At 48.8% G+C, this 22,345-nt stretch overlaps 3 protein-coding genes across 3 annotated transcripts; 1 reads left to right on the top strand and 2 right to left on the bottom strand.

The window, feature by feature from the left end:
- The first annotated feature begins 15,349 nt into the window (after positions 1–15,349).
- LOC6602127 (odorant receptor 42b) lies at positions 15,350–17,021 on the top strand. The gene is made up of 3 exons (XM_002027057.2): positions 15,350–16,116; positions 16,186–16,543; positions 16,658–17,021. Exons 1-3 carry the CDS (start codon positions 15,350–15,352, stop codon positions 16,730–16,732), a joined length of 1,200 nt encoding a protein of 399 aa, XP_002027093.1. The 3' UTR covers positions 16,733–17,021.
- Positions 17,022–17,086: 65 nt separating this feature from the next.
- LOC6602132 (odorant receptor 42a) lies at positions 17,087–18,488 on the bottom strand. The gene is made up of 3 exons (XM_002027058.2): positions 17,713–18,488; positions 17,290–17,647; positions 17,087–17,226 (listed from the first exon to the last, which is right to left on the bottom strand). The coding sequence occupies exons 1-3, from the start codon at positions 18,486–18,488 to the stop codon at positions 17,137–17,139; spliced, it is 1,224 nt and encodes a 407-aa protein (XP_002027094.1). The 3' UTR covers positions 17,087–17,136.
- A 1,152-nt stretch (positions 18,489–19,640) lies between these two features.
- On the bottom strand, positions 19,641–21,896 carry LOC6602148 (odorant receptor 42a). Its single transcript, XM_002027059.2, has 3 exons — positions 20,591–21,896; positions 20,172–20,529; positions 19,641–20,107 (listed from the first exon to the last, which is right to left on the bottom strand). Exons 1-3 carry the CDS (start codon positions 21,364–21,366, stop codon positions 20,012–20,014), a joined length of 1,230 nt encoding a protein of 409 aa, XP_002027095.1. The 5' UTR covers positions 21,367–21,896; the 3' UTR covers positions 19,641–20,011.
- Positions 21,897–22,345: the final 449 nt, after the last annotated feature.

Here is a 22,345-nt window from a genome sequence, read left to right as displayed (position 1 = left end):
ATCTACCCAGCATAAAGGAGAACTTGCGACGGATTGAAGGCAAGTGCGGCTCAGGCAGAGATACAAAGTCCTTGGCAAAAGCTTGAAGCCTGCTACCCACGAATGCACCTACATCGGCCCCGAACAAGGCACAGTCAAGTCCTAGAGGATCTACTCTGGAGCACCAGTTTCTTTCTGGGTATTTTACGGCAGAGAAATGCAATTTTCGAAAATTGTATGCAACTCCGAGCAAGAAAATGAGAAGAAATCCATCATCGGGCGGCTTATTATTTGAAATTCTTGTGGAATCATTTGTATTATCGATGGCACATTCCCAGCCTTGGGGTCGGGTGGAGAACAAATGTGGCTCTTAATACTTTGTCACTGCAATTGACAATACAATGGCCCCTCCGCAAATCCCCAACCGACGACACAACAATTGTATCTCACTGTCGTGTGTGTCTGTGTGTGTTTGTATCTCGAAAGCAGCTTTTAATGTTGCGTAATAAATTGAAAAGTAAGCAAGCGTATAAACCACACCCAGAGCCATACACAGACCCATACACAGGCATCATTGTAAGCAATAGCTAGGACATGGCTAGAGAGGAGAGACTATCACTTTCAGGCAGTCATAAAAGTGAACTCTACAATACCATCGCAGATGCAATCCAATACCAAACACACAGATACTTATTGAGTCGAACAGTCGAACAGTCGGGCAGGGATTGAAAAATTCCTTTGCTTTGTTTCGTATTGGGTTGAGATTTGCGCCACTCGTATTCTTAGTGCTTTCATTCAATTTTCCAACATCCTAACGATTTGTTAGTTGCCATCCCCTAAGCCCCCCGCCCCCAGCCCCCAGCCACCGCCCTCGACCCCATATAATGTCACGTATTTGATCAGAAAATTAAGGATCAAAAAAGCATTTGTGTAAGCATCTGAAAATGTTGTGATTTATTGCGGCACAGCCGGCTCGGCTCAGCTTGGCTCGGCCAGAAGAGATTTACAGGGATACTGGCACTGCCACTGCCACTGCCACACACTGATGATGTACGAGAGCCAGACCGTACTGGCAGCTGCCAGAGTCCGGGCCTCACTGTGTTTAGTTTTAAACTGGGACGTGTACAATTTAATTTAATCTTTGGATTTGGATTTGGCCGGGGCGACACATGACTGCCGCAGAACAAAACGGATGGCTGCAAAATATGGAAAATCTTTTGCATTTTCCAGGTCTCCTTTGTGCGTTGGATTGATATTTAGAGGCTGTCGCCTTTGTTTGCCTGCTTTCTCAATTATCTGAATTACTCGAGTCTCGAGTGCGAGATGACAGCTCACTTGCGGCCATCACAAGGGGTTTTTCGGTACCACCAATGGAAGAGTAATTGCAATTAGCACAAGTGCCAACGAGCGTTTCAAATATTAATTAAATCTCCTTTACTTTGCTGCAACCAAATGCGATTAAATCCGCTCGAGATGCTCCTCCAGGAGCGGCTCAGGGCATAGACGGGGCTGTCAGCCATTTACTTCCATGGCACGTAAACCAATTTGAAATGAGCAACTGACGGATACATTTAATACGATTGCCACGCGTGTGTGTGTGTGTGTCTGGTGCTCGATGAAAACGATATGCCAGCATATCGTATACAATTACATACTTGTTTCGCTGTGGGGCCAGGGGCCAAGGGCCAGGGGTCATTTTGCCGATGATTCCTGCACATTGCCGCATTTATTGCCTGGTTATGCTAATTGAAAAGCCAATGACAACACAGCCATCGCGATACCGCTTCACCCTTTGCATATCATGTTAATTGCAGCTGCCAGACATCGCCCACGGATTTACAATTAATTACAATTAAGTTCGGCTGCAGGTGCTAATGCTGTGCTCTCGAGGAGGCTCGCAAGCGGGCGGTCGGTGCGCGTATTAATAAATACAAAACAAATACGGGGCGTATACTTAATCTGCGTACAAACAGTCCTCCCCCAGTGGCCCGCGGCCACCGCCCGAGGCCGAGGCCGAGGTTATTTTTGCTCTTTATGTCAAATGAAGCGTGCAAATGCCACAACGCCCTCAAAGCCCCAACATTAAATGCGCAGCCACCAAAAACATGCGCTGCGGGGCCCCCAAACAGGCGGCAAACTTCGCTCCGAATGGCTGTATATCTGTGCTCGACTGTGCTCGACTGTGCTCGACTGTGCTCGACAGTGCTGTGCTGTGCTGGCCGACTGTTATGAGTGTCCTGGCCGTAACAAGTGACCAAGGCTGGCCCCAGAGACGCGACAAGCGTCGTCTGTTTGATAAAGTCATCAGCCCGAAATCGATAAACCAAATAAAGCGGCCAAAAAACACACAAATACACAGCGAAATAAATATGTATACATATTTTTAAATGCTGTTGCTGATGTTTTGCCAGTGAAATTAAATTATTCAATATTGATGTTACATTTTTAATTTTCAAATTCATTTTTAATTTCCTTTTAAAGTGTGGAAAATGCACAATTTTCTCAGATAGTAGCTGTTTTCCGAGTTTTTTCGAGTGTATGTCGGGAGAGGCCCTCCCCTCCCGCAGTTTCCGTTCCATTTGCTTGGCCTTGGCCAAATGTGAAATTTATTTATTTCCCGAGCAGCTTCCGCTGTCGGCTTTGCTCTATTCTTAATTTAATTAATTAGAGGCACGTGACGTCACTTTTAATTCTAATTGAATTCCGTTTTATTTAAAGGGAAAGGGGGGGGGGGGGGGGGGGGGGTGGGGAAGGGGACTACCATCAAAGTTTATGACGCGCAAAAATATAACAAAGCAATAAATTAATTTGTGCGCAGTATTTAAAAACAAATACGCGACAAACCAGAAAATGCAGCGCCATAAATTATGAATTATGAATTGCCATTAATGCAAATCAACAATGCTGCCACGCACACAAGTCCCTGTGCCACTTGTCAGCAGGGTGCAGCAGCAGGGTGGAGCAGCAGGGTGCAGCAGCAGGGTGGAGCAGCAGGGTGCAGCAGGGTGCGGCCAGGCTGGATGCGAGCGAATGGCTGCTCATAATCGAATTAGTTGCACCAAAGCACAAAATTAATTTCCGCTCTGCATGCCGCAAGCCGCAAAACATAATTGGTTACGAGTAGGTTCGGTTTCGGTGCCCCGAAAAGTGTGCCACCAATCCCTGGTCGGAGCGCTCTTCCAGTTCATAAAATCCCCCCGGTTCATGGACACGCATAGAATAGAGGCATCAACGCATAACGGCATAGACCAGCGGCCATTGGGACTGGCCTGCAAATATGCTTTAGATGGCCATTCGGCTGCCAGATAAAAAACGATTGCTCCGATACGGGCCACAAACAATGCCTTGATATGTCTCCCCTCCACCCCCTCCCCACATACTTTACGAGACACACACACACACACACACTGAAGATTGGGTTGCACACACAATCAATTTTGCTGGGCGGGCTCTGTCTGCGGATTATGTGGCAGCTATTTGGGCCAAAAAGCTACGGAATGCCTGCCGTACATCTTTATACCATATTTTCTGAGTTTAGTATTGAACATTTTTGCCTTGCTGTAGGGGTGGGGTTGGGTGCTGTACGAGACATTCCATTCCTATCCTCGGTGCCAATGTGTTGATGAATTCCGCCCCGTCCCCGTCCCAGCCCGGGCACTCCACATGTATTGGCCGGGGCTCCGGCTTAATGGCCAAATCCCCTACGGCCAGCCATATGTAATATTTCCAGAGTCTTTGTGTCGGCTGTGGCCTGCAGCTGGCTGACGGGCTGCCAATACACTTTAAAACCCGCCGGGCAGCCGGCCAGCCAGGCAGCAGTTAAAAACTTTCGGCAAAGGAGTGGAGCGTCTTTCAAGCTCGGCCCAGTCCCACAGGCCCCAAAGTGCTATTACTGAAATTGAAGACATCTATAAGATGCCCCTCGCATACCAATAGACACACGCCATTCATGTGTGGCGGGTAGACGGGGCAACGCTTTTATGGTAATGAGCTCGCATTACAAGCAGCAGCGGCAGTGGCAAAGGGAAAGGAAAAGCCAAGAAAATATTTTGACACGATGCCGACATTTGATAGAGCAGGACGAGAGGGATCTACCCCCCCGCTCCAACCCCCATTCTAGCCGAAAGCATTCGCATCCTTTGGCATTAAAGTCAGTGCAGGCGTGCAAACTGTTTATTTGCGTAATTTCACTTGAGAGTCCTTTGGCTGCCAAATTGCCGAAAGAGCGCTGCACACATCCATTCTTCAGCCTCTGCCTCAGCCCCTGCCCCCTGCCCCTGCCTCTGCCTCTGCCCCTGTTACAGTTTTGCCTTGCGTCAAGTGTCCTTTTGTGCCTCTACAATCTCGCACATTTCATTTGTTCCTTTGTTCTCCGCTTTTTTTTTTAAGTCTTCATGTCGTGTGCTCATTTCCCATTCCCCCTCCCTGCCCTTGTTTGCTGTACGTACCACTTGATCTACGGGCCCCCTCAAGGACCTTGAACTCGCTAACGAGCTGCCACACAACAAAGGGCCTCCAGTACGGGTCCTGCATGGAGCACTGTGCAGGCCCGGCCTTTAAATGCATCGAAACCGTGGCATAAATTTCAATTATAAATTCAAATTTGAATGTGTTTTTGCTTTGGCGAGCTTTGATTTTTATTCGGCCCCCAAAAATAGTGTCCCGCATCGTGCATATCCCGTGTCTGGCCATTATTTGTGTGCGCTTGGTCAATCGGAATAATAAATCGTGGAGGGCAACGGACTATTCCCAGCCACGCCCTGAAGTAGTGCCGGACGCGGAAAGAAAATAATTGCCGATGGAGAATGTCAATGGCTGGACGATAAAAAGATTCACAAAGACCCAGCGAAGGGAAAACAAAACACACAAAAATACGAAACAAAAAAGCAGGCAGTGGGGATAGACAAGGGGCCCTTGTCTTGGCGCACTCGCAGAGTGGCAACATTTTGGTTGTTGTCCCTCTCTCTCCCTCTCTCTCAACAGAATGGCTTCAATAAAAACACCAAGTAAATGGGGGCCTGAGACGAAACAACAAGGACACCGAAAAACACACACAAAAAGAGCTTTGCCACACATACAGCACGGGGCACACAGGGTAATTCTTAGTTAACGAGCAACCAAAACGTATTCACGCTTTGCTAAATCCCCATGGGATCGACAACACGGCCGGATGCCAAGACCGGCAACTGATTCACTCTCCCACAGACGCCAAGGAGAGCTGGTGTGTGTGTGTGTGTGTGCTTAGGACCGAGTGCAACGCCGCTCTATGGCCATAGTATTAAAGGCCTAATTGCGGGCAATTACTTTGTGCTCGGCTAATAAAAACGTTAGAGATATTTGCGCATTTCAACTAATGATTTTCTGCTTAGGCCTAAACAAACACACACACACACACACAAAATTTAAGTGTCCGGCCAAGTGGCCTATGGCATCCGGTGCGTAAATTACACATACGCCCCGTATGACAGACACAACATCTCGTTAGCAGACCGCCCGACACAGTTGTTAATAATTCATTGAGGCCTAATAGAACACACGACAAATCAGTGGACAGGGGGACAGAGGACGGAGGACGGAGGACGGAGGACGTAGGACACGCTCTTACTATAATTAGCTGATACATTCAATAATTTAGATCGAAACCGAAAACAAAACTCTGGACAGCTACATCTGCTAGCCGCCAAACAGGTGGGGCTCCGGCCATCCATCATTATCGATTGCCCACCAGGCCTTGTATTCTTTGCCAGCCAGCAATTAGATGAGAGCCCGTGCCGCCGTCGTCATGGTCGGATTGGGTGGGCAAACTCCTCATTAAGGGCTTACACAGTCCGTTAAGCGCTGGCAGTCGAATATAATTGGGATATTGAAAGCCATGTCTAGGTACGAAAAATGGAGGGTAATCTGATGCCCAGTCGGAGTCGCTCGAGCGGCCAGAGTTGATTATTTCTCAAACAATTGCAAAACTTCTGCAACTTGCAATCGAATGGCAGGCACTAAAGGCTGCACTGCCATCCGATATGGACGACTATCTGCCAGGAGGCGAACAATGCGGGTGGCACACAATGCCACACAATGGCAAAAAGTCACAAAAATAAATGGAAATTAAAAGTTGGCCCCGTTTGAGGCCATGAATAGGAAATCGAACGGCCAGCATCGCCCCAAAATGGGGCCAAGCCAAGGCCTGCGAAGGAATAAAATATTAAACGACTCGTGCCAAATGCAGTCCCATCAGTATCAAGGCTGGAGCGTGCGTGCAGACGCGACATGGTTAACATGACATCATCGTCATGATCATCATCGTGCTGCCACAAAACAGAGGAACAGAGCAGCAGTGACTCGTCTGCGGAGTCTAATGAATAAAAATGAATTTAAAATCAAGACAAAGACACTATAAAGCAGACATGGCAGGATGACGGAAGGAGCAGCGAGACGAGGACTAGGACCAGGACCCAGGACCCAGGGCCCAGAGCCAGCAGGCTGCCAGCCAGTCTACGCACTGATCCAGTGGCCCGAGTCGGCAGTTGGCCAACTAAATGACATGTCGTCTCTCGTCCAACGGGGCATGTTCCAATTTCTTTGTTTTTGTTCCTTCTACGAGTTGTAATCCTTTATTTAAATATTGTTTGTTTTTTATTTGCCTTTGCTATTATGCTTGGGGATATTTTGCATAAATAACTAGAAGAAAAACTGAGAGTCGAGTCGGGACTAGGAAAGTTGAAAGTCAAGCAAAAAGCAGCCTTCATATTCCCTACAATCACACACACAGACACACACACAGCGCTCATATGCACACAATCAAATCAAATCTAGAGACAAGACAACACTAGATGTCGGAATAACAATCTGAACAGGAATTTTGCCTCTCTGAAGTTGGTTTTTCTGCCACTTTTTAGTTGTGCTCCAGTTGAAATATTTGCTCTGTCATGTTTATCGAGACAAGTTGACTTTTCGACCTCGCCCCCAAGGCCATGGCTCAACGGGGCGTATGATAAATATGCCAGAACATTACGCACTCGAAACGCCCCGTAAGACTCATTAAACCTCGCGCCAAGTGACAAAATGGCGGTCATAAAATATGCCCATATTCAGGTGAGGCTGGCTCCGTTTGGACATGACCCAGGGACACACGCACAAGCGGAGGGGCGGACAGGGCGGTCGGTCGGGCGGGCGGGCGAGAGACTTTGCATGCCAGGCCCCCGAGGTGACGAAACGGTCCTGCGCCTGTTGCTAGATGCCACGATGACAGTGGGCCAACATTGACATAGGACAGCCACGCCCCTTGCATCCTACCACCTGGCCACCCTCCCCTTTGTCACCTCTGTGTGTGTGTGTCTGTGTCTGTGTGCGTGTGTGTGGTTATGTCTAATATCAAATTCACATTCATTTTGACATCGAAGCGGAAATACATTTAATTGCTTTCTACGTGGCTTTCAGCGAAGGGGCCAGCCCTGTCATCCCGCCTCCCCCCCCTCGTACTTTTCCAAGTACACACCTCCACAGCGCCACAAACGAATCCCTGGCTGTGGCACGTAGCCGCGACAACGACTTTTCCCATTAGCGCCGCGTCTCCCAGGGTTTGAATGGGTGTACAAATATTTTGCTTTTCTTGGCAATTTTCATGTGTTTTCATTTTGTCATTTCATTAGAACAGCACAGACCTCCGACTGTCAAATCAGCATTTGCGTGTGGTACATTATCTCAGATAGAGATGGCTCTTCTGGCCGCTTCTTCCTTGAGGCAGGGAATCCGCCAGAGCTGCCTGGGGCGGCGCCACACAACTCAATGCTGCTTCTGATTAACTCAGAGAAAGTTAATTAGGGTAACCCTTATCATGTACGGCTGCCCGACTTCAGATGCATTTAACGCTTTGACAGGGACATATTCTTTAGAGCTCTCGCTTAATCTATGTAATCTTCTAGTATATACACGTCTCGAGTCCCTGCTCGACCGATTCTTATTAGTATTTTCTTTGTATATTTCGTATGTGTGCAAATAAATTATTAACTAATTTTCAATTTCCTAGCACCAGTGTTTAGTGTGTTTGTGTGCTTTAATCCATTTTTGTGTGTGTTTTGAGACTGTCGAGCCGTCGAGCGAATAAAGTAGAACAAAATGATAACGAAAATGTGCGTGTGAGCAGGTCGCAATTGCATGAATCGTCTCGCACTCGAGTACCAGCCAAAGAGTGAATATTCCGCTCATCCGAAAGTGCTTATTGGTGCAATGGACAGAGTATGTCCGCATTGTAAGGCCTCAAATGGTAGTGCAACTACCAGAAATTAAGACAATACCAGAAGCACCGACACGGATACATCTATGAAGAGTGCATGGCTTGTGCTTAATGTGCCACAGCTTAAGTCCACCAAAACTATTAACAAGTTTTCCCATTTCACGTAAACATCCTTCGTCTAAATTATTACTTCATTATTATATCCATTCTGAGCAACAGGCGCCATGCGTAAGGTCTAATGAATACTCGGATCATTTGGGAAAGTCAAAAAACTTTATTTTAAACCTTTAATTAGTCTTTCAAGGACCAACTTGAGGGGAATCTGTGGCCCAAAACTAAGATTAGCAAATATACAACCCCAAATACATACACTTTAACCTTTCAACAATAATGATGTGTTCTTAAGCTAATAAACAAAACAAATGTGGCAGAGGCAAAGTTTTCGGCTGCCTCTGGCCATAAACCAGTGCCCAAAACTTGCAAATCGCACATAAATAATCCAAACCAGAGGGGCCCCACGGCGTGTAGAGGTAAAAGTTGAAGTGAAAGTCACATTAGGCACGTGTCATACTCACATGTGAGAGAGGTGGCCAACAGTCCTACGGGTTCTGATCGGATCGGGGGACACTCGCGACTTTCTTTCGACAGTGAAAAGTCCGCGCTCAAAATCAGCTCACTGACACACCTGGCCTGGGATGCTATCGTTCAGGATACGATGTCCTATCCTATGCAGTGCAGTGCAGTTAAGTGCGATGCGATTTGGGTCAAAGTGCTAACAAAACAACAATGCAGCTGCACATTTCACAGTTGTCGCAGTTAACGTTGCTGCCACCTCTGCCTCTGCGTCTGCCGCTGCCACTCGGTTCTATGGCGCTTCTGTTTCCGTTTCCGCTTTCACTTTTTGTCACTGCTGACTTTTCAGCTGCGTTCACAGAGTTGCGCCGACAATGTGTCGAGCAGTGGAGCACTGGAGCAGGGCAGGCCACGCACACACACAGACACGCACACGCACACACGTACACGTACACAAAGTCGACGGCTCACATGGAGGCGTTGGCAAATTTTCCGCCCTGTGGCTTTATTGCACTGCCACACACACACACACACGCACACACGCGCGCTCAGATACGTCCTCAAGGATAAACAACGATGTACGGACACGAAACGCACGCGGCGGCTCTGTAGGCCGGTCTTGAACTTCTTTCCTTAGAATTTCCTACGATCTTGTGCCTCAAAAAATTTCGAAACGCACTTTTGCCGCCGGCAGGTCTCAACCTCGTCCTCTCGCACGGCTCCGGCCTTGTTATTGTTGGTTTCCTTTGCTGTTCTCGGTGCTTTTGCTTTTGCTGTTGCTGTTGCTGTTGCTTCTTCTGCCCTTTGTATGGGCATCTGTGTGGCGCAGGGGCGATGCGATGCCGTGGCTTCCGCTGCGGGCACAGCTTTCAACGAGTATACGAAGTGAACTGAAGGCACGACAACGACTGGCAGGAGGCCCGTGTCGGGCCAGCGCCAGGCATGCGCTTTCGCGCGGTGAGCGAAAGCTCCGCGGAAGCTTTTAGGTCAGTTACACGAGCCCATTCGCCTTCGCCTTCGTTTTCGTTTTCGCCTTCGATTTCGTTTCCACTTCGCGCCGAGACACCCGCTGACAGCTGTTGGGCCTCGCTTCCAGCGCGCAGGCAGTTTAAGAGAGTCCTTCCACGGACTCTGTCGCTCTCTTTGGCGCTCTTCGGCGCTCTTCGGTTCGACGGCATTCAAATTCACTTAGCTGAAAGATGCCCGAATTGTGTCACATTTCTAAGTGGAATTTACTTTGCTAATGTCACGTGCCTTTGGCTGCGGCTTGGGCTCCCATCCTAGCAACGGGGTGGAGTGGAGTGGAGTGGAGTGGAGGGTGCTGGAAGGGAGGCCCAATGACATACTTCACTCCCGATTCGCAGGTAAATGCGACATCGGGGCAACGGACGTGTCTGCGAATCAGTGGCAAACAAATTGATCCCGTAATGCAACTGCCAGTCGGACACACACTGAGGGACACCGGTGCAGAACTGGCCGAGTGGCAGTGGCCGCCGCAACTTGCAACTAAACTTTTGCGGTGAACAAACCCAAACGTGAAGTAAACTCCGACCGCAGGGCACAGCCCACAGGGCGGACAGCGACAACTATCGCTCGCCGACATCCGGCGACGTGCACGGATCTGGCTAGGGGACCAGAGAGAGAGAGGTGGGGCAGTGGCCAGGGCCAGGGGCAGGGGCAGGGGCAGGGGCAGATAGACGGCAAAACGTTTGCCCACATGCCGCTTGTCGTTTTCCATTAGTGTGCCGACCAACCTCAATGATTTCTTACTTACAGCGCGCAATTTGTAAGTGTGTGTATCCATGTGAGAGCGCCACACACACACACACACACTCTTCCAGCTGAGGCATAATCGCATTCGTATTGGTTTTCGAGTGCTGAAGCATCCAAGTTGGCCAATGCGTTTCGAGAGGGGTCGCCGACTTAATCTGTGTGTGTATCTGTGTATCTGAGTATCTGAGTGTGCCTGTGCTTGTGGTCGGGCAAAAAGTTCAGGAAATTGCTTTTGCATGAGCGCTTTGGCGGAGGGACCGGAGCGCCGGACGATGACGCAGCTCGTAAAAAGGAAGCTGCGGCGATTGCAAAAGAATTGAGAATCGTGAATCGAGAAAGGTCGCAATCGCAATCGCAATCGCGATGAGCGGTGGGGGGTGGGGGGGGGGGCAAGTAATTAAGGGGCCAGCAGTGGCTGCAGCAGGAGATAATTATGTCCGGGAATGTTTTCAGTAATTCGAATGTATTGCAATTGAATTATTACACACAGACCTGGGGAACATCCTGCTAGCAGTGCCAATGCCCTAACAAAGGGTAAACCCCCCCCAGAAACGTCAAAGGAGTGGATCTCCTGCCCTCCTATCTACGGTTAGCCATTAGAGAGTATCTGGCAGTCGGAATATCGCCCTTCGCCATAGTTTTTGCTTTGTTTTTTGGATCGCATGCTGGCCGGCCATTCAGTCAATGGTCAATATGCTCGATTCATACACTTTGACCTCGTTCAGCCACGTTCGAAATGATTTCGTGTCTGCCACGCCTTCCGCCTCTCTCACCGACCTACGACCTACGACCTACGAGCTCCGCCACCTGGCTCTGCCCCTGCCCCCTACCCCCTACCCAGCACTATCGGTGTAATGTTTTGTTGTCACTGAATGTTTGTAGTTTTTCGATTCGAATGAAAAATGTTGCCTACTTTTTGCTGGCAGCAACAAACAAGAAAAGGACAATAAAAAAGGAATTTGTTGGCACTGCGAAAAGAAAACGAACTGTGTGCCCCAAGGCAGGAAGCGGGCATACATACATACATATATCAAATGGGTAAACATTTTATTTTAGTCGTAATTGAATTGAAATCGACCTGCGGTCCTTCGGCAGGACCAATGCAATGCAATATTTCAGGGAACTTAAAATGTGTGTGCCACAAGGCATCCTTAAACGTGGTGCAAATGAGAAGACAGGAAAGGGGGAAAAGAGGTGCCAGCAATTGTTGCAGCAAAGCCCGAAAGCGCCAAGGCTTTCACACATGTAGAAGCGTACGTGCCCGTATGTATGCCTGATGACCCCATAATCTGGGGCTATTAAATCAATTTCGGTTGCTGCTCTTTTGAACTACTTTCACTTACTATATTGCACTCGTAGCACGAGTATGTATGCCAGGCCGAGTCATCAACTGACTGGCAAGGCTCACTGGCTGACAGGCCACACGAGGATTGGGGGCCATGTCTCCGACTGCCGCTGACGCTGAAGCATGCAATATTTAAAGAGCAAACAAGCGAGTCGCGGGTCACAGGGCAAATCAATGTCTCTCGGTGTTTCGGTGTTTGTTTTTTGCCTCCGCTCCGCTCGGGTCCATTCCGAGTGTCTAATAACTCACCAAATCGTTATGAAGTTCAAATATGCGTGGCAAACGGATGGCAAATATTGACAGTACAAAACAAATTACCTGATTACATTCGGGTCAAGCCATTTTTGGCACCAAAGCGACACTCAATTTTCATGTGGCTCTTGTTTGTTTATGTGTGTGTGTGTGTGTGTGTCCCCTTTGACTGAAACAGGAGTATCCCGATGTCCCCGTATACTCACGGGTCACACAGACAGAAATTAATTAAAAGTTGGTGTGTTGCTTGCTTGCCTGCTGCAACCCAGTGTCTAGTTTGTTTATTTGTATTTGCAGACATGTGTTTGTGTGTGCACGTTGCAGGTAGTACGGGGGCATGTTGTGCCCGAGCAAACATATGCAACAGCCAAAAAGAAGGACATTTTGGCAGCTATAGAAGGCCATAGTGCAGATCAAGCATTTCAAATATTTCGCACACCTTTCATCGAAATTCCTACAGTACAGAGCTCCTCCTCCCACAACCGGGTATCTCATCTTCCGGACAGATGGTCAGATGGTTGTTTTTTTTTCGGACTACGCGAATGTTTTTCTATTTTTATTTTTTTTGTGTTTTTATTTTTGTGTATTTTCACGACCTTGTGGGGCACACAGTCCGTCGCAATGTTTACAAAATAATAATAGCGTTTGCGACCCTGGTCTGTGTGTGTGTGTGTGTGTGTGTGTGTGTGGACCCGCACATACATGTGCGTGAGTGTGAGTGTAGTTGAGGGTCGTCCTCCGCTTCTGCCGCTGTCCGGGGAATTCTTTTTATTATAATTTCATTTGCCGTGCCCGACCCAGTGAAAGCAGTAAAAGTAACTCATCAAAATGCATTCTCTTGGCTTGGCAACGGCGCAGAGCCAAAGAATAATATTACAAGAATTAATTTAATGCTTGGCTGCATAATTATCCCAACCGAACAGAACCGCTGTGTAATATTTTCATTGTTTTGGAGGCATTTCCCCAAAAAACACGTTCATAAATTAATCTAATTTTCGAATGGAAGCAAACGGTTTGAAATGGAAGGAGAACTCAATGGCTAAATGCTTATTAAGTTGGCCATTAGACACAATTAGACACAAACAGGATTCATCGGAATTCATTGAAATCAAATTTAATTTATTTTCTATTGAGCCTTCTCTGCTCTGCTGTGCTCTGCTCTGCTCGAATAATGATAATTATTTTGATAGCTTCGCATTTCATAGGTTTCATAGTCAATTATTTCTGGGATAATGGATGCTGCACACTTGAAGTTGTAGTTAACTCCATTAATTTGCAACATTTCGGAGGCAGATTGACTGATTGAATCGTATCGCACTGCCATATATGTGATGCCCATGTACTCGAGCAAGGACTGTGCGCTCATGTGCGACAGCGAGAGGGTGAGGGGGAGGGTGAGGGTGTCAGGATGTATCAGGTGTGATACCAGTGAACAGCCCGAAAATGTGTGTAAGCGACTGCAAGCCGCCAGCGCAACGTGGCATTAATTTCCGTTAATTAAAATAAATACGTCAAGCGATAATAAATAGCACGGCACTGGCATTAAATGGAGGCCCAGCGAGCCGGCAGCCCCAACCGACTCAAAAGACACACGGCCGCCTCCAATTAGATGTCTGCTGTACCCCAACATATGTACAGCTCTGAAGTAGTTGTCTCCTCTGCAATTAATGGGAGAATTGATTTGCCTGGAGGGCACATAAATTTCTGACACACCAACAGATTGGCGATTCTCGGGATGCTGGCCCTGGTCCTGGCCCTGGTCCACTCGTGCGTTATTGCAGAGCATAAATTCTATTCAAATTCTATAACATGTCAGCACATAAGCCGGCACTGTCAAGCGTGCGATGTACAGTCTCACCTTGACAGGGATGAGCTGTGGGTTGTGTGGGCTGTGGAGGAGGCAAAGGCGAGAGTTTTGTGCAAATAACTGAAGCAAAACACAAATGTCTTTCGGGCAGGGATGGAGAGCCGCCCTTCCGGGGCAAACGTACTCGAGTGGCAAACAAAAGATTATCCTTGCCCTTACTTCACGCTCAGCTATGCAGACCTGCCTTGGACATGGACATACTCGGCAGCAGCACAACAGGAGGAGCAGCAGGAGCAGCAGGACCAGCAGGACCAGCTGCTGCTCGGCAGGCGTCATTGTGGATGGTATAGAGGCGCGTGTGGGTGGTTGTGGATGGCCCTGCTATTGAAACGTTGCAGTAATGAAAAAAAATGTCAACTTACACATACGTATGTACATATAAGGAGCAAGAGCCAGAGCCAGAGCGGAAGGCGGTGATAAGTAAGAGCTGGAGGTGGAGCCACAGCCAGAGCCAGTGCCAGTGCCAGTGCCAGTGCCAGGGCAGACACTAGAGGTACGTATGTACAACAAAAGCGACAGCGACAGCGACAACGACAACAAAACATGTGTCAAACGCCAGACATTCTGAGCAATATTAATAACACTCGGATAATATATTTTTCATTAAAGCAGCAGCAAAGCAGCACAAAGATGTCACGATACTCGTGCACACAACGTGTGCCAGCTGTTGGGGCTCATGCTTAAAGACCGATAATGCAAAACTCCCACACATACAGGCCGGTAGAGGTACAGTCAGACCAGGGGGGGGGAATTTTATAAATTTAGTTATGACGGCGATTAGCGGCCATTTTGCATTCGCCCGAGGCCAGGGCCTGGTTAGCCTTGAAAAACTTTACCCAGATCCCTTTTATGATAGCCCCGAGTCTGTTCGCCTGGCTGCCATCCGGTCCTTGCTGACACACAAAGGACAAGCGACACACACTGCGTATGGGCAATGCTCTTAATTGCCTTTAAAGGGCCGTCTGCGATTTTTGCCAACTTTTGCCATCATTTATGCAAAGCGGAAAGCCAGCATGTGGAAATACCGATGCACGCTGATACGAATGCCGGCACCGGCGGCATTCATGCATCAGAGCCGAAACGAATGAGAGGCCGAGACTCTTGACTTTGTTAATTAAACATAACGGCGCACAGCGCACATCGCACAGAGCACAGCGCACAGCGCACAGCGCACAGGGAGCAATTCTCAAGTGAATAATTCAACAACAGCAAGTGCCCGAAACTTAACGAAAACTTTTCGAATTCATTGAAAACTTCATCCAGAAAAATGTCACAAATTTCGACTATATAAGCAGCCCGCCAGGGAGCCGCGGCACACACTGGCCCCAGGATGGTCTTCAAGCTAATACGACCAGCCCCGCTGACGGAGAAGGTGGGCTCTCGGGATGGCTGCATTTACCTGTTCAGGGCGATGAAGTTCATAGGCTGGGTGCCGCCCAAGTCTGGGGTGGTGCGCTACGTCTACCTCTTCTGGACCCTGATGACGTTCGTGTGGTCCACCACGTACCTGCCGCTGGGTTTCCTGGGCAGCTACATGACCCAGATCAAGTCGTTCTCGCCGGGCGAGTTCCTCACCTCGCTGCAGGTGTGCTTCAACGCGTATGGGTCCTCGGTGAAGACGGCCATCACCTACTCGCAGCTGTGGCGGCTCATCAAGGCCAAGGATCTGCTGGACAAGCTGGATCTGCGCTGCACCTCCGTCGAGGAGCGCGAGAAAATCCACCGCGTGGTGGCGCTCAGCAACCACGCCTTTCTCATCTTCACGTTCGTCTACTGCACCTACGCGGGGTCCACCTACCTCAGCTCGGTGCTGAGCGGGCGGCCACCCTGGCAGCTCTACAACCCCTACATCGACTGGCGCGACGGCCGGGGGAATCTGTGGCTGGCGTCCACCCTCGAGTACGTCGTGATGTCGGGGGCCGTGCTCCAGGATCAGCTCTCCGACACCTACCCACTGGTCTACACCCTCATCCTGCGCGTCCACCTGGACATGCTGCGAGAGCGCATCCAGCGGCTGCGCACCGACGAGGCGATGAGCGAGGCCGAGAACTACGAGGAGCTGGTCAACTGCATCTTGGATCACAAGATTATTATACTGTGGGCAGGCCTGTTTGTGTTTTTGCAGTGACTTCAGTGCCCTAACCTCTTGTCCGTCCACTTTTTCAGGTTCTGCGAGACGATCAAGCCCGTTATTTCGGGGACCATCTTCACCCAGTTCCTGCTGTGCGGCATTGTGCTGGGTCTGACGCTGATCAACGTGTTCTTCTTCTCGGACCTGTGGACCGGCATCGCCTCCTTCATGTTCGTCATCACCATTCTCCTGCAGACGTTCCCCTTCTGCTACACCTGCAATCTCATCATGGAGGACTGCGACGCCCTCACGCACGCCATCTTCCAGTCCAAGTGGGTGGACGCCTCTCGCCGCTACAAGATGACGCTCCTCTATTTCCTGCAGAACGTGCAGCGGCCCATCGTCTTCATTGCCGGCGGCATCTTTCAGATATCCATGAGCAGCAACATCAGCGTAAGTGCCAAGTGCCGATTGTCGGCATTGTGGGAGCACTCTGCTTCCCAGGCCCCGCCCGCAGGCTAACAATTAAATCTGCTACAAGTTGAACATACTTTGGCCTACTTTCAGGTGGCCAAGTTCGCCTTCTCCGTCATCACCATCACCAAGCAAATGAACATAGCCGATAAGTTTAAGGACGAATGAGGACTACTACTACTCTCTGGCTTCTCGCCGTTCCCATGATTCCCCCATTGATTTTCTATAACTAAGACGAGATACAAACTTTTAAATAACTCTGAAAATGGCCACCCTTCTCCGTTTCTCTTTTAGATCCAATCAGCTCTAAAATATAGCGAATTCAACGCGAGCGCCTCGATTTTAGAGTCCAGTGCATCGTTCTTTGTAGGAAAAAATTTAGATCTAGTGACAATTTCAATGAAAGCAACTCAGTAGACTATAATGTATATCGCACTGCAAGTAACTTGCTTTTAAACGGCTAATAAATGCTCGAATTTATATTAACCAAACGATTGTTAAAAGGATTTTATTCGGGTTTAGGTATATGTTGAAAGAGCGAAAAACGTGTGCCTTCGAAGAGAACTCTTTTGTTAATCGGCTTCCCCTTCGACCTTGGAGAGCTTCTCCGAAATATTCATTTGCTTGACCAGCGTAAAGACTGAGAACGAAAACTTGGTGACCTGCAAGGCAGAGCATTAGTTACCCACAATTTCCAGCACAATCGGGACTGATTTGATGCTCACACTGATGTTGCTGCCCACGGAGATGGGAAATACGTTCATGGCCATGAAGGTGATGGGCTGCTGGAGCTTCTGCAGGAAGTACATGAGCGTCTTCTTGTAGCGCTGCTCGCCATCGATCCAGTTCGACTCGAAAAGAGCGTCCGCCAGGTTGTAGCAGTCGTCTGTGAGGTAGTTGCAGAGAATGCAGAACGGGGTGGTCTCCAGCAGAACAGCGGCCATGAAGGACAGGGCGGCGATTGCCGATCCCAGATTAGCGAACAGCACAATGTTGATGAGTGTGAAGCCAAGGACCAGGCCCACAACGAGGAACTGCACAAAAATGGTGCCCGAAATCACGGGACGCAAACAATCCACGAAACTGCAAAGGATCCAGGACAAGATCGATTAAAGAACCATTCCACAATAAGTGGACGCTCAACCCACCGCAGTATGGTCTTGTGGTCCTGGATGCACTGAATTAGTTGCTCGTAGCGCTGCTCGGGGCTCTCCCCAGGGTCGCTGCCCAACTGTCTTAGGCGGTCCGCGAAAATGGACATGTGGGCACGGAGCACGAGGACAAAGTTGACGGGATAACAGTCCACACAGACGTCCTGAAAGCAGGCACCGGCCATGGCGAAATATTCCAGTCCCGACTGGAGACCCAGCTGCCACGAGCTGGAGCGCCAGTCCAGGTACGGATAGTAGTTCTGGTAGGGCGGCCTGCCCATCAGGATCGCAGTGAGGAACGTGTTGGTGGCATACACCATGTAGACGGTCATGAAGATAAAGAAGATGCGGTTGCTCCTGGAAACGGCCTGATGGACACGGAGGCGTTCGCTGGGTTGGGTGAGGCGCCTGTCCATTTCGTCCAAAATGTCGTTGGCATCGTCGAAGTGCTTGACGAGCGCCCAAACGATCAGGACCTTGGTGGAGCAGGACCAGGCGTTAAAGGCCACCTGAAGGGAGGTGAGGAACTCCCCCGGAGAGAACTCTGAGAGATGGCTGATGTACCCAGTCAGGAAGCCGATGGGCTGGTAGAACGTAGAGCAGAGATTTAGGGCAAAGGACCACAGGCAGTAGACAACGAAGAATCGAGCCGGTGGCCTTCGCACTCCCATTAGAAAGATGCAGCGCAGCAAGTACAGAGTCCCATTCCGAGAGCAGGCCGGGGCTTCCTTCGGCAGCGTGAACATGGCCGGGAAGACTTTACGCAGCACCATCCTGCCTCCAGTTGAGTGTCGATGCTTCAAACTGGATTGAAGCCTTTTATACGTCCGACCGTGGCGTGATTGAGTCGCAGGACATGGAAAATTCATGAGCGACACGTCTAAACTCGTCAACCGAAATCAATTATGGTTAGGGTAACAGTTGTTCAGCACCTCGGCGAGCACCCGCTGCACCGAACGGACGGCACCCTCAACGCCCAAAGGCTTCAGTGGAGCAGCGTCCTCGTCCAATCCGAATGCCCGACGGGTTACGGCGATGGCGGCGGCGCTTAGCACGTAACGCTCCGGAGAAGTGTAAAAGTTTACACTTGCATATAAATAAATGATGGCTCTCTGTTTCGTCGAAGAGCAGCAGGCTGCAGCGGTTCACAGAGCGAGGGGTAATAGTTCAAATTTCATTTGCAGAGAGCGCGTCAAAGTGCAGTCTTCAATTAGGATTACCCAAGCACCGTCATTGTACCACAACCGTTGTATTTAAATGACAATCACAGTCGGCTATGCCGACTATTCCCCCCTTTGATTTCGCCAGTTGCAAGAAGACCTCATCTCTAAGAGATCTACTTAGAATAATAGTACGTAACGTGGGCTGACATGTACAATTTCTATTGAGTAAGTACGTTTGTAATTTGACGAACAACACCCAGCAGATGGTTCTTCGAAAAAACCTTGCAGGTCTGTATATACTAAATTCCAGAGTTAATTACTTTAAGGCTTTTGGAAAATGGACTTTTTCTGAATTATCGTGTTTTTTTTTTATGGCCAGGTTTTGTTTCTTAATTTTCCTTTTTTTTTAGAGTAGCACATTTTTTTCAGATGGAAAATATGGAGTTTATTGTAACAAAGTTACTTTAATTACTTTAAGGCTTATGGCAAACGGCCTTTTTCTGAATTATCGTGTTTTTTTTTTATGGCCAGGTTTTGTTTCTTAATTTTCCTTTTTTTTTTAGAGTAGCACATTTTTTTCAGATGGAAAATATGGAGTTTATTGTAACAAAGTTGCTACCTTTTGTGGCAACTTAATCAGGTTTAATCAAAGAACAAAAAAATAAAAGAATTAGCAAAAAAAAAATATATATATATATAAAATTTTTTTAGTTAAAAAAATAACCTTGTCATAGATAAAAAACTATTATTCATTAAACATTGTAAGTGTAATTATATTTTATTCCATTTACGCAGTGGAGCCATAGTGGGCTAGAAAAAAGTACAGCTCGTAAAAGGTTTTTTTAGTTTTAGTAAATTTGTTCAGTGCATGGCCAGAGTGCTGCCCGAACCTTTGGGAATGAGTGTCCTCCCAAGCAGCATTGTCCACCCAAAGGTATCTAAAATTTCAATCATTTCTGTGTGCGGAAAACAGCGCTGTGCTTTCGTCTCTCTTTTCTCTGCTTTCGTTTGAAGCAGGAAACCTTTCTCCTCTGAAGAGGATAAAGTTACTTCAAAATCCTTCAATAGTACGTTCAGTGCTTGCTGTGTGCTCTGCGTTTGCTAGACAAATATTCGCTTTTAAATTTCACTTATTAATTGAAATCGGCTTCCCCTTCGACCTTGGCCAGCTTCTCCGCAATATTCATTTGCTTGACCAGCGTAAAGACTGAGAACGAAAACTTGGTGACCTACAAGGAAACCCCTTTGCTCGAGTACTCATAAATTCCCCGAAAATTCGTTTTGGATACTCACAACAATGTTGGTGCCCACGGAAATGGGAAAAGCGTTCATGGCCATGAACTTGATGGGCTGCTGGAGCTTCTGCAGGAAGTACATGAGCGTCTTCTTGTAGCGCTGCTCGCCATCGATCCAGTTCGACTCGAAAAGAGCGTCCGCCAGGTTGTAGCAGTCGTCTGTGAGGTAGTTGCAGAGAATGCAGAACGGAGTGGTCTCCAGCAGAACAGCGGTCATGAAGAACAGGGCAGCAATGGCCGATCCCAGATTGGCAAAAAGCACGATGTTGATGAGCGTCAAGCCAAGGACCAGGCCCACAACGAGGAACTGCACAAAAATGGTGCCCGAAATCACGGGACGCAAACAATCCACGAAACTGCAAAGGATCCACACCTTGGATTAAAGAACCATTCCACAATAAGCGACGCTCAACCCACCGCAGTATGGTCTTGTGGTCCTGGATGCACTGAATTAGTTGCTCGTAGCGCTGCTCGGGGCTCTCCTCAGGGTCGCTGCCCAACTGTCTTAGGCGGTCCGCGAAAATGGACATGTGGGCACGGAGCACGAGGACAAAGTTGACGGGATAACAGTCAGCACAGACGTCCTGCAGGCAAGCACCGGCCATGGCAAAGTACTCTAAGCCCGTCTGCAGACCCAGCTGCCACGAGCTGGAGCGCCAGTCGAGGTACGGATAGTAGTTTTGGTAGAGCGGTTTCCCCATCACGATGGCAGTGAGGCACGTGTTGGTGGCGTACGACATGTAGACGGTCATGAAGATGAAGAAGATTCGGTTGCTCTTGGAAACGGCCTGATGGACACGGAGGCGTTCGCTGGGCTGGGTGAGGCGCCTGTCCATTTCGTCCAAAATGTCGTTGGCATCGTCGAAGTGCTTGATGAGCGCCCAAACGATCAGGACCTTGGCGGAGCAGGTCCAGGCGTTAAAGGCCACCTGAAGGGAGGTGAGTAACTCCCCCGCTGAGAGTTCAGACAGATGGCTGATGTACCCAGTCAGAAAGGCGATGGGCTGGTAGAACGTCGAGCTGAGGTTCATGACGATAGACCACAGGCAGTAGGCCACGAAGAATCGAGCCGGTGGCTTTCGCACTCCCATCACAAAGATGCAGCGCATCAAGTACAGAGTCCCATTCCGAGAGCAGGCCGGGGCCTCCTCCGACAGCGTGTACATGGCCGGGAAGATTTTACGCAGCACCATCCTGACTCCTCAAGATTCTCGATTGTTGCACCTGGACTGAAGTCGCGCGGCTTTTATATGCCCGACCGTGCCGTGATTATAAGCTCATCAATCGCCCGCCATGGGAAATTCATGAGCGACACTTGCAAGCTCGTCAACCGAAATCAATTAGGGTTAGGGTAACAGTTCGACGAGGAGCTGCGGCACCGAACTCTCGGCCCCCTCAACGCCCAGGGCCTTCAGTGGAGCAGCGTCTTTGCCGTGTTCAAATGCCGGGCAGATAAGGTGATGGCGGTGGCACTTAGCACCTGGCTCTCCTTGGAAGTGTAAGAGTTTGCACATGCATATAGCTAAACGATGAACAGGCTGCAGTCTGCAGCAGTTCACAAGGCATGGCGTAATAGCTCCAAAGCCCATCAAAGTCCAGTCTACGGTTGGGAGTACCTTTGCACCTTCATCAAGCGGCTGTCAATTGGCACTCTACTTTGAGAGGGGGTTTATTGAATAATTCTCGAATTAAATACCTCGAAGCTTATGCAAGTAATTACAATCTGTAAGCCAAATTGATTATTTTATAGAAACTTCATAGTGCAGCTTATTTTATAGGTATTATATTGCCACAAAATGGTAAACATTCAATTAAGTTCACAGCTCTGTGTGAAATAAACAGTTCTATGCCTGAGAGCGACGCGCGACAAGCTCAATTTCAATTAATTTCCAACAGGCCGAGAGCCGTAAATCATTGGGCCATTGGGCCGATTGCCGGCCGAAACAGGTGTAGAGGCGTTGTCAGTTCCAAGTCAAGTCAACTCCGAATCCCGATTGGGACAAGCGCCCCAGCTGCAGTTTGCTCATTGAATTAGCAAAGGACGACAGTCTCTGACCCGCCACAAAGGGTAAATGGAACATTGACTGGGGAAACTTTTTAATTAAACGCTTTAGCTCAATTGGCAGCAGCTGAAATCGAAGGCTCCCTGGCCGGCTGACAGAGCTGAGAGTG

The sequence above is a fragment of the Drosophila persimilis genome, unplaced genomic scaffold (assembly GCF_003286085.1).
Source record: "Drosophila persimilis strain 14011-0111.01,24,50 unplaced genomic scaffold, DperRS2 tig00000002-arrow-pilon, whole genome shotgun sequence".
Taxonomy (NCBI): Eukaryota; Metazoa; Arthropoda; class Insecta; order Diptera; family Drosophilidae; genus Drosophila; species Drosophila persimilis.
This window is presented reverse-complemented; position numbering and strand designations above follow the sequence as displayed.